This window comes from Myripristis murdjan, chromosome 20, assembly GCF_902150065.1.
Source record: "Myripristis murdjan chromosome 20, fMyrMur1.1, whole genome shotgun sequence".
NCBI classification, from domain to species: Eukaryota; Metazoa; Chordata; class Actinopteri; order Holocentriformes; family Holocentridae; genus Myripristis; species Myripristis murdjan.
In genome coordinates this window covers 10,324,373-10,336,865 of record NC_043999.1, presented here as the reverse complement: position 1 = coordinate 10,336,865, position 12,493 = coordinate 10,324,373, and the positions used below count along the sequence as shown (strand labels likewise).

At 42.0% G+C, this 12,493-nt stretch overlaps 1 protein-coding gene across 3 annotated transcripts in view; it reads left to right on the top strand.

Annotated features, from left to right (window-relative positions):
• slc4a2b (solute carrier family 4 member 2b) overlaps window positions 1-12,493 on the top strand; it is a 41,223-nt gene that overhangs the window by 11,714 nt on the left and 17,016 nt on the right. For all 3 annotated transcript variants that reach the window (XM_030078858.1, XM_030078860.1, XM_030078859.1), the window contains 5 exons: window positions 43-214; window positions 9,509-9,677; window positions 9,879-10,105; window positions 10,745-10,869; window positions 11,982-12,202. In XM_030078858.1, coding sequence (XP_029934718.1) covers window positions 155-214; window positions 9,509-9,677; window positions 9,879-10,105; window positions 10,745-10,869; window positions 11,982-12,202 — 802 coding nt within the window. In that variant the 5' untranslated portion in view covers window positions 43-154. The remainder of the gene's footprint in view (window positions 1-42; window positions 215-9,508; window positions 9,678-9,878; window positions 10,106-10,744; window positions 10,870-11,981; window positions 12,203-12,493) is intronic.

Genomic DNA, 12,493 nt, shown 5'->3' with positions numbered 1-12,493 from the left:
TGTTTCACTGCACAATATGCCTTTTTTTGTGTGTGTCTCCAGGTTATGCTGCCCAAAAGCTGTCTGAGTCCCAGTGAGAAAGAGAAGGGCTAAAGCCACATATTTCTTCAGCAGCTTTCCAGAGGCTCTCCAGCAGCGAATCCACTGCTGAGCCATGAGCAACCCCAGCGCTCCCAACCAGATCACCAGTGCCGTGGCATCCGTTATCCACAGTGTAAGTCCAGACATCCACACACAAGAAAGAGTACAGTCTGCCCAGTGAGGTCAGGCTCCAGGGTCAACCACATGATAAAACACATGAGGTGAGCACGGTGACCTTGGTGACAAACAAGGTGAAATACTAGTCAACGGCAGCTGATGTTTATGATTAGCACTTTATGGTAATTTTATACAAGACTGCAGCTGTTCAGCACCAAATGGGCCTTCACTTCTGATTGCCGAAGTAAAAACACATTCGCTCTATGCTGGATTTATGCTGCGTCAGCTTCCTCCGCCTTCCCTGGCATCAGAGTGTATATTTTGGATGGTGCTGTTCCCTCCAGAGCTGTGTGTGTACAAATCTAGTCACTCCAGAGCCAGCTCCCTCTCTAAATACTTCTGGCCTCAAAGGCAAAATGTATAAAATAGTTAAAAACCATCTCCCCGAGCAGTGTAATGTAGATCTGCAATAGGGAGTTGCTCCTGATGAAATGCCCTTGTTACTGGTATGGAGAGCTGGAGGATGTGAAAGGTTACACAATTGAGTGGTTTCCTTCCCCTTCTCTTAAGCCGGTGTCTTGCCCATGTTGGAAACACTTAAACAAGTTGAGTGCACACTTGGACATGGCCTACTGGGCAACATAATTAATATGAGTGGCAGGGTCAACAGCCAAACAAAGAATTGTTTGTATCCTCAAACGGATCTCAATAAGATCATGATCCTGGGAGGATGATTCAGATGCTAAGGAAGGGAACAGCCAATTAAACCATGTAGGTCATTACCTTGAAGGGAAAAATCTCCCTCGGATATTCTACTCTTACAGTATCTGGTCCTCACATTCCAGAGGCTGTTTTGCAATGAAGGGTTGTAATTTTGTACTTTTTTTTTTTTTTTTTTTTTGGCGCACCCCGCTTTCCCTTGACCTGCCTCGTCTTCTCCTTGAGTTAGTGATTTTCCGCGTTTCCCAGAATGCGCTCGCGGGGAAGAGCCGTGTCTGTGTTGTGGATTTTAGATGTAGGTACAGTCCATGGTAGAGACGGCGATACCAGTGGCATAGTAAGAGCAAGAGAGAGAGAGTTTTCCATTAGTGAAGGAGTTGGAGTAGAGAGAGTATAATGCCGTGGCACACTGTGGCCAGTTATTCAAGTGACACAATAGACATTGAGAGTGTTAGGGTGTTATATTTCGCATGCTACTGAAGACAGAGTGGCTAAGATGCAGGCTTTGGCCGCATTGCACTCGAGAACTCTGAGAACTCTACTGTCGATGGATAAGCTGACAGATTTCTTTTTGTGTCATTCTTAGGGACTGGCACCAAAACCTGTCATTTACTGTGATGTTTTAGATAGCTGAGAAACAAAATTATAATTTTATTGAACTTCATTGTAGTTGCACTGGAAATATCAAGTTGACATCATATTGTCAACTTTTAGGTAGTTATTCATTGGGATTAAGAAAATAAACACAACAGAATTGACTCAGAAATGGAAGGTTAATCTCCAGGAGCTGTTTTAAACAGTATTAAAATGTTTAAGGGGGAATTTTACTTTTTAATGACTTTGTTTCCACAGTCAGTACATGCTGGTGTGTTGGAAGGACTTCTCAGGAACTTAAATTTTCATTGCACTCTGAAGTGAAAGATAACATGATTTGAGTGCATGTGGTTTGTTCAATAATCTTATTTTCAAAAGCAGCCTTCACATGTGCACATCATGCTCAGATTGCAGCACAAGAGCAGTGCTATACTCGTTTTAACCCGCTGCACTGTCAATCCAGGAAATGCCTACTTTTCCCTGAGCTTTGCATTTTTGTCAGCGTTCAGTCAGCTGCTTCCTATCCAGTGTTGCACAGTCATGTGGCTATCCAGACAAACCCTGGGTCTGCCTGCACAGCTCCTGGGAGGAGACCCTCACTGGACATAAACAACCAATAGACAGAGTGCTGCCCATGTCTGAAATCTAACTCCGCCTCAGAACGAGGGGTATTCAGAAGGTAGAAGTGGATACATGACCGGAGACTACCCGTTTAGCAAGATGAGAGGTGTAAAATGCAAAATGCCATTTACTGAACACCTGTTGCCACCTGTTCTGATTCAAATTAATAGCAAATGCAAAAAAACTCTGATACATTACAAGGGATTTATTTAAAGGCATTTGTGAATGCTACATAAAACACTTCTGAAACAGGATATGACGAGCACTAGCTCCTCCAAAGATTACCAGGCCCCTCACACAGATAATTGTGCATGCAGCTGTGACCCTAATTTAACACTGACACACTTCACCCTACCATTTTCTTGGCTTAGGTGTTGATTGATGTCCTTAAGGCATTTATTTCATTTGGGCCTGTTGGGAATCAGTGTATCCTGACAGTTATTTATATCTTGCATAATGATGGTCTTATATTGAGATTTTTATGACAGTCTCACTTTGAAATATAGGTCAGTATTGTAATTTCAACAAGAATATGACTTGGCCATGATTAAATGTGTTTCAGATACACTAGCAGACAGCGTGGAGACGAAGAGGCTCACACAAGATAAATGTGTTTGCTATATGACAGTGGCTTGGCAGTTATACGTTGCTCTTTTAGTTTCAGCTCCCCCCAAGTTAATTATTATCTCCTTAGCAATGTGTGTGCGTGGGGTTAGAAAGTGTGTTGTTCAGATAATTCTGTTTGGATTTTGAATGGCTAACGTTGTGAAACTGGTTGATGTCCTCTTCCTGTGAAGAGCTGCCCTGGTCATGTGACAAGGAACAACCGAAAGGGGAAAGAAGTTGTCTTCAATAAAGGTGGCCAGAGTATCTGGTTGATATTTTTTTTTACATTTTACACGGGAAAGACAAATATATCTACCGCTTCATAATTTAGGCTGCAGTGAGAGCCGTGTGTGGAATTTGATGGAATATCTGTATTCACTGAAGGTGAGTTTGCACAGTCAGAACACAAAGGACTCAGCATATTTCCAGAGTCCCAAGCATGGTTTTGATCTTACTGAGCGGTTGTTCGTTCTCCATTCAGGTTTTGAGACTCAGTACTGTGAAGTCTATCCTTATCACTTCTAGTTTCCAACACACATGGTCTTCAGTATTGCCAGTAAAGACGTGAAATCGGTTCTTTGGGTAAATTTAAGCTCAACGTTGAACTTTGCAACCGGTTAATGTTCAGTCGAGTTCTTGTACACTTGTGATACACATTTTCTTGCTACTTTATCAACAGCCCATTGACGTGTCTCAAGCATCGGCAATCCAAGGTAATAATTACTCCTTAATGTTATCTTAAGGCGTCACTCATTACTGATAGTCACCCCTCAATGCTGAGTTGGTGGACCATGAGAGATTTCTTGTCCTGGGAACACTGGGATTGCGTCAACCGTAGACGTGAAGAGACTGTAGCCGTCAGCAATAATGTTTAACTTTGTAATAACGTGATTCTTAATTTATCCCAATGGGGAAATTCTGTTTTCACTTGTCCTTTTCCACTGGGAGGTCATGGTCAGCCGAAGAACAACACCTCTGAACCTGGTAGGGATTCAGTGTCTTGCTCAGGGGCATTTCGGCGAGGCAAATGCATGCTGACATGGGAGTTTGAACCTAGGATCTTGGTTTTAGAAGTCAGTGTACTACACACTGTCCAAGATTTATTAGAAATATGATTTAAACCCATTCCTCAAAGGGAGATGGTCACCGGGTAGAGCACGTGCACATCCGGTGTCATAGTAGTGAGGTACGATGTTGCGGGTGTGTCAGTGACTCACAGTGAGGCAGTCCCCATATGCAGGTGATACATCACTTTTTGTTGGAAATATGATTATCAGTCATGATTCATAACTGCTAACCTTGCCTTTTCTGAGGAATGCATCGCAGTTTCTGCAGAATACCCCTCTCTCAACGCACTCAGACTTTTATCAGCTTGAAATCTTCAACTTACATAAAACTGGTGTGTTATAACACTATCGCAGGTGCCCTTATCGTGTCTTTGCTTGGCTGCTGAAAACCTTGCTTACGTAACATTGAATTATGGAATCAGTTGTAGCTTAAAGCCCAGACTCTTGAATTCAGAAGAATCAGGGATATATTTTTCTGGTCTCAAGCTGATTGATAGACCTCTACACTCGGTGGCCACTTTATCAGGTCTAATGCAGTTCAGTGCAACAGCTCTGCCATAACTTTTATCCTTTAAGAAAGTTTATAATGTTCAGTTTTTCTTGACGTTGTCGAGAATGTGTAAATTTAATCATATGTTTATTACTGAGGTTGTAGTTTGCAGAGGTCTTGCACTGCACTACATACTATTTAAAGGTGTTGCTAATATTTTGTTCTCCCTATTTATATACATGAGGGGGACAGAATATAGTAATCATGTACAACAGCAGCACTAACCATGACCTCAATGCCAAACATATAATTGAATAAACACCTCTATTACTGTGACAAAAAGAAAACCTGAGCATTATAGGCAGCAGGAAAGTAAACGTTATGGAAGAGCATCTGTATTGGATTGCATTAGTTTGTGCAGGTGTATCTAGTAAAGTGGCCACTGAGTGTAGATTAAATTATTGACATTATGTAACATGTACATTTGAATTTTACTTTAAATTTGTTTGATTGTGTAAACAATGGGGAAAAGGGTGCTGAGTTATAATTAAATGAGAAAGCTCTACAGAAGCAAGGCTTGCATGACGCAGAATGCAGCTATAAGCAACACAGTTGGCTAAGGCCAAAACTGGGTTAAAGCTTAAATGCTTATCATATAGCCGGAAATGCAGAGAGTACTGAGAGAGGTGCGGTCTTGGAGCTCCTTGCAAATGTAATAATAATAACTCTATTTATATAGCACATTTGAAATACAAAGTTACAAAGTGCTAAGATATCTAGGAATGCAGTGACTTGATAGCCACAGTATTACCTGATCACTACAACATCCGCACCCTCTGTCCCCCTTTTACCCTCCAACTGCTGACTGTGTAGGATTTGAGCCTACCTCATGGCACAGATAATCTCCTCTATAGCCTCCGTACACTGCCAAGTGTCAATGTCATTATACACCACACTCTGGAACGCACAGGCTTCATGTTAAAACTTAAGGTTGCATGTTCCCTGGCTGAATATCCTCTCTGTTTGCATTGGCTAATCTATTATCCTCATTCATCACGTCTTTAAATAGATGAAGTGAAAGAGCAAGGGCATGGATATTTCTGCTTCTGTTTTTTTTTTTAGTCAGCATAGTCTTTCATGGCGGATTGAATTTCTCCTGCCCACTATATTTCATCAGGTTTGATTTTCCAAATACACGGATATGGTTGTAAATGGAAAGGGGCTGTTCATCCCTCATGAAATGCAGACAAGGGATAAGCTTCTTAACATACTAACCAACGAAGATTTAGACTTATTGTCACTGTTGCTGGTGCTTTATTGATAGCTTGTCACAATATTATTGCCAGTCATTTGCCATTGACACATTCAAAATTGACTTGCCTTAATGAATTAGAATGAAAAAACAAAACATGAGGTAGTGATTCATTAACTGAATGTGGCTCCAAAAGTTGGCGTCACGGTTGGGCATTGTGGCTGATGCTTTGATTCCAGTGTGCCAAGATGCCCATACTTTCCTCTGCATGATTGAGGAGGCAGAGCTGACGGACTATGCAGATCTGTGATCACTTTAAGGTGGAAATTTTTCATGTTGCTCCAGTGCACATGCTGAAAACAAAACCCTTTTTAAAACCTCCGTATGAACCGGCTTTAAGAGTTTGGTTAATGAATTTCTGTATTAGCTATAACCATGTCACACAGAAATGACACATTAGTGGTTTTATGTCCTCGCACACAAAACTTTTAAAACAACAAGAACTTTTTTCTTGTCTGTCAATATTAACTTTTGGAAATGTCTTTCGAAGAGTGTAATATTAGTTTAGTTCCTGTGCAGGTAACAGTGCCCTTCAAGGTGTATTGACTGAAATCCCCACGGTCAATATTTAGGCTACATTTGGCAAAGTTAAAATGTGGAGTTGAATGTCAACGTTGGGTTTTGTTCCTGGCTGTTCAAACACTGCTTGTCCTTTCAGGCCACATTTGTCCTCAAAGGGAGAATGAGAGTCTTGTTTATTCTGTCCCGCCACAATAGGCAGATTGGTGAAGGTGCCAGGTTGTAAGATAGGACCGTGATTACTGCATCACGAGGCTTTGATAAGCAGGGGGGAAAGGGATATCTCCTGCCTGCAGTTCTTAATAGAGGTGTTGAGATTCAGAGCTCCAGTGTTGTCATGGTAGAGGGCACTGACACTTTCTTTGCCACCCAAACGCTGATTGTGATCCCATTAAGCTCACTTTGCCATGAGCGAGGTAAGTCCCTGAAACCACTTACCAAAGCACAGGTCAGGGTGTATTAATCTATCATCGGGCTGCTTGTCAACTAGTTTTAGTTTTATTCATTGTTTTAGTTTTATTCATTGTTGAGCTCCTTATGTTTTTACTCGACTCACCTTTATCGAGTGCTGCAGCAACACAAGCTCAACTTTCTGCTCGGGGCTTGTTTTTGCACATGGCTTTGGTTGTGGAAAATTCTTTCACCTCTTTGACAATCCCTCACACATCTCTCCCATCTCTAGAGATTCAATGTGAAACCATGATATGAATGAGACCTCTGTAAAAATAAACTCTCGGATAGTATAGCAGCTTTCTGGGGTGTCATTCTTTTGGAGACGATACGTGTTTTCAAGGTTTTCTGAGCAAACATCTAATTAAGTGTTGAGAAAGGAGAGCTATTCAGTGCCGGTTGATACCCAATTACGCTCTGTATTGTCTATGGTCAAGCTTGTTTTGAAAGAGGCTTTTATTTGAGTGTTGACGTGTTTTTTCATGAAGCTGCTGCAGGACAAGCTGGTCATGACTCATACGCCTGCATATTAACTTCAACTCAGTATATGAGGAGTGTGAAAAGAGCTGCATTTTCCATTTTAGCTGTCTTGGCAACATTCGTACTTGGCCTGCTACTTTATAGTACTGCTTCACTGAACTGTCTGTGGTCGTTTGTTGTGGAGGTCGCAGAGGTAAAGGTGGAGTCACTTCCTTTCTCTTTTCCAGTCTCTTGTTGAACTGTCAGAAAAAGTGATTGGCTAAAGTTTATGAGGAATTGAACCTTGGGTCAATATTGAATGTGTGCCCGACAGGCTAACCTATGTCTGCTTTACTCACGCTGACTTCACTATATGAGACCTCATAGTCTTTGCTAGTCTACAATCCAATTTAAGGCTTTTTTCTCACACCTTTGTGTGGCATGTGTGCAGTTTACAGGTCAGAGCAAGACTCCTCGTGGTTGTTTGGGTCATGGGAAACAGCTTTTTGCAAAGAGACTTTGAATCTTCAGGTGTTTTCTCGCATTTGTTTTGGAGATGTCTTCATTTTAACCGTGTACAGGAGGATGAATATCATGAAAAACTGATCGTTAATCATAAATCCTTCAAGTTGGCTCCTGTCCTTACAGATTTATAGTGTTCAGCTGTAGCTATAGACATATTTATACCTGCCATAAGTTTCTGTATGTCTTTATGCCAGTGTATAGACCTGAATGTATTTAATATATTGTTTTAGCAAGTATTCAAGTTTCTCTCTTGTTACAAACTTCCACACGAGGTGGAAATCTGTTTAAGTACTTCTTCCTATATAATTCTTGTGGGTATATAGGAGCATTTGAGTGTGTAGGCTAAAGTGTACCACTGTAAATTATATGCTGTTTTAGTAGTCTGCTAAACATAAAACCATAAGTAATCTTTAAAAACCGGGAGCTACAGGTGGGAGAAGTGTAATTGCATATCATCATGTGCTTTCTGGTCCTTCCTGTGGTGCTGAAGAGAACTTAATATATGGTTTACATGTTGGATGGCCTGAGAACTGTTTGAGGGGGCGTCAGATGACCCGTGGCACCATGTCGTCCCTACGCTCTGCCACAGGAAGGGTTCGCCACAGGAGCTGAGGGATCTGTGCGGTAGCCACGGCAACATCGGCTTTCACCTTGAGGTGGCCACAGGATCGCTCGGTTAGCTGGAGTGAATCCACTTGCCGTACCCGTTCAGCCCATCCTTATCACAACATCCCACCAGCAGAGCAGGGCACAGCGGGTCCCAGCGCCCTGCTGCAGGAAAACAGATCTCTTATCATCCACATGATCCCTGTTACACCACAGCATGAGCAAACAGTCACTGATCAAAGCATATGGATGTTGTCTGCAATATAAAGCTAACTTCAATAACCCATGCACTGAGGAGACCCAGCATATGATATTGGGCTCATAGTGGCAGATTACCAGGAGCAGAACTCCCTCTAGTGTTTTAAAAGAGAGACACACAGACCAGACTCTCATACTGTCTGAATTGAGTTGAGCAAATGTGTTACAGCTCTATCTGTCTTTGCTGATTAATTGGCTGATTTTGCTCCTTTTATTTTCGATCGGGGGTTCAAACTTGAAGAACTGAAACCCTGTTGGTTTTTGCGCTGGTTTGTTGTTTTTCTTCCTCAGAAATGTTTTTGCAAATGCCTGTCAGATTGTAAAATATAGAGACATGAGATTTTCCACATTGACCGGAAGTTGTGTGCAAGTGCTGCTCAAGACTTATGAGCCCAAGCAGTTCTCAGGCCATCCGACATGTAAACCATATATTAAGTTCTCTTCAGCACCACATTAAAGGTCAAAATTTTGAACTTTGAAAAGTCATAACTCCCATGCCCTAAGTCTGATTTACACAAATGTCTTCTTAAACCATAGATCCAATTGGTACCTATTTGATCTTTATTTGTATCATTATACAAAGCTGCATGAAGCTTGTTTATCATGTTTTAGTTTTCAAGATACTGACTAATAAACTTCAAAAGGACATGGCTCAGCTCACCAATAGACAAAGGTCAACAATTGTTTGGTCAGTTATCACAAAACTTGCAGGATATCTTCACGAGTACCTAAAAAGTTTAATTCAGATCGACCAGTAGCGGGGCACAACAAAAAAATGCGTTTGGCATAACACAAATCAGACTTTAAATGACAAATAATTTGTCCAATCATTACAAAACTTACAGAATATGTTTCATAACAATTTTGAACCATGTTTGTAAAACTATTTTGAAATCACTCAATACATTCCAAACGCATGCGTGGGCCTGCTGCCAATTTGGCCATAAATATGAGTTTGTCCTGACATCACCAAGCTTGATGGATGTTTTTAATCAAACTTTCAACTTTGTCTGCATTGGCTTGAACTCTTGAATCACTGCTTGTGGCTACATTTGTTGTTGTTGTTTTTTTTTTTTCCTACAGCCAGAGGTTCCTGCTGCCTCATCATTAAGGGGGACTACACGCCCAGAAGATGAGGATGATGGGGACCTGAACAAAGCCCTGGGCGTCCAGCGCTTCCAGCAGATCTTGAGCCCTGGTGCTGCTGTCCCTGATGAGCAGCACCGCAACTACCATGAAGAGGACATTGAATGTAAGCATATGGTGGATCCCTGTTTTTGTTTTTCATGGATTGCTACATTCAACAACAACTGGGGAGTTTATAAATTGGAGCATTCGGCTTCTTACACAAAGTGTGTTAGATATAGAAAATGAAACTTTGAATTTGAAATGTGTACTGTCACCTTAGGCCCTTTGTGGCCACTACATGACACGTTTGTGTTGTTTTCCCCAGATCACCGACATTCATCTCATCACATCCACCGGCCCCTGTCCAAGCTGCCCCCTGAGGGACGCAGGAAGAAAAGTAGCAAGAAAAGGAAAAAGGACAAAGATCACAAAGGCAGCTCAGGTGCTATCAGTGGCCCCATAGAGGAGGGAGAGGATGAGGAGGATGAAGAGGATGAGGGAGCGGAGACAGCTGCTACTCCCTCGGAGTCTGATGGAGCCAAAGATGTGCAGGTAATCCATACCATCTACCGTACCAGTCTGTCAGTAAATAGTGAAGGCCACACCTCATCTTAAATGTTGTCATTTAAGATGCAATTATTATTATTTAAAATTATATTTCATAAGATTTACTATCCTGCCGAGAAATGAAAATGGGAAATATGCACTCTGTGACCACCTCATCATCACAATCATTAGTGTGTCTTGGTTGCATTTGCACCTTGATTTCATCCATTTTTCTGGTGTTTAGCTACAATCTGATCCAGCACTCATTAATGCAGGTCTAAATGAGGTCACAGTGACTCAAACTGAGACGATAAGGGACAATGTTGAGCTATCAGACCATGCCATCAAAATGGCAGCACATTGCTGTTACCCAACCCGGTCCTCTTACTACTGTAGCATTACCATATTTTCCTCTATGAATATTTCAGCATGGCCTTAATCATTAATCACTGAGTTTCATGTTTCATTGATATTTTAATACATCACAAAACATGATTAGTGATGACCTGATCTATACATGACCTTGTTTGAACAGCATTCCTCATTTTTCAGAGAGGTTATTACTTTAAACTGTTTAAGCTGTCTTTGCTTCCGTTTGACTATTACTGATTAAGCAGTGCTCCCATGTTTTGTGCGCCTCCACAGTTCTTTGTTTCGGATGAGGACAATGTGCCCAAATCTGGCAATGAGAGCCCCCACCCGGCCCGAGAGCTGGACATCGTACCGCAGTCTGGTGAGGGTGCAGACGCCGATGAAGCAACCTCCACAGAGTGAGTGGTATTATTACTCCATGACCAGAACCGAGAACAAGGGGGCAAGGGGTGCACAATTTTCTCTGGCCGGTAATTGTGTTGTACCTGCTGTGGTGATTGCGTAATGCATGTTTTTGTCACATTGCTGAAATGTTCTCTCAGCCACTCTGTGACATTGTTCTGATTGGGATAGACCGCTCGGGCCCATGTCTCATTGGCCGGTGAGGCACACACTGTACGTTACCATGTTTCAGGCATCTAGTGTGCCTGCTGGGCTTGATCTGACGACCCAAATAATCCTGCTCTCAGAGGGCCATATATCACCTTGCTCCATAGAAAACACAGGCTTCAAGGCCAGTACACCGCACTGGGCCCAGGCTCCACCTATGACATTTACAGTTCCACCTCATCAGTGGGATAAAGGGTTGTGTACGCACTTTACTCATTTTCAATCTCTCGGAGAGAGTCAGGGGATTCGTATCAGTAAGATATTCTGAGAGAAGGGGGAAGATATTTGCGTCAAAAGTATTTTTTGGCTACTATTTGATGTGTTTTTTTTTTGAAGTCTTTGAAACAGTCGTGAGATAAAGTGAAGATTTTACTTTTAAAGGAAGGTGAGTTCATGATATTTGTATCCAGTGTGATTTTGAGGATTTGTCATCATTTTCTTCCTTTTATGCATAATGCTTATACCACTGAAGCTACATTTTTATTTTAGACATTTAGCTGAGGTGGGGCTGTATTATAATGTGTGTAATTCCTTGATCACAAACATTACAAAGCAGCCACTGGTTAAAAGAGTGCAAGCGTCAGAGCCATAGTGCGTATTATCCCCATGACAGCAGAATGATCATGTGCATGGAAAAGAAATTAAGTTTAAAAAGGGGTAGAGGAGAAGGGATATGATGCAGTGGAGAGATGGTGGTGTGCAGTACTTTGTGAGAGGTAATCTTTTTAGTATTTCTAGACCACCTTGTTTCCACCTTGTATTTTCAAAAGTGTTAAAGGTGTCAGGTCAACCAAATGCAAGTCACTAAAGTTATTTTAAAATACAACCATTCCTCTGCCACTTGTGTGATTTCTTAGCCCCAACTTTGTCTTGGTCTTCTTCTTCACTCTGCATTATTCAGAAAGCCGGGCTCATCTGACACTTCAAGTCCTGCTCTCCAGTCAGTGCCACCTGAACACACACCGCTGGCCCGGGTCGCCTCCGCAAGCCGCAGCTACGACCTGCAAGAGCGCCGGCGCACAGGCAACATGACGGGTGCCGAACAGGCCAAGTACCAGCGTATCCCTACAGACGAGAGTGAGGCTCAGACACTTGCCTCTGCTGACCTGGACGGCATCAAGAGTGAGTGTGGACAAATCGGAGTTATTCAGTATACGATTTTGTCCATAGCATCATTGAATATTATGATGAATATGCAGTAAGCATGGGTGGCCTCCAGGGGAACTGAACACTCTTGCAGTTTTAGTGCTCTCCGCTATGAGTTGCTGTATACAGGACAACATGTCATTATTGTTAGTGAGAGTGCTCAGGGGGTATTTTGTGAAGAAAACATTCTCTTAACTTACTTTCCTAGACACTGTATTGTGGATTTTTGAGTTTCCCCTGACTGTCTTGTCAGATATCTGTCTGTGG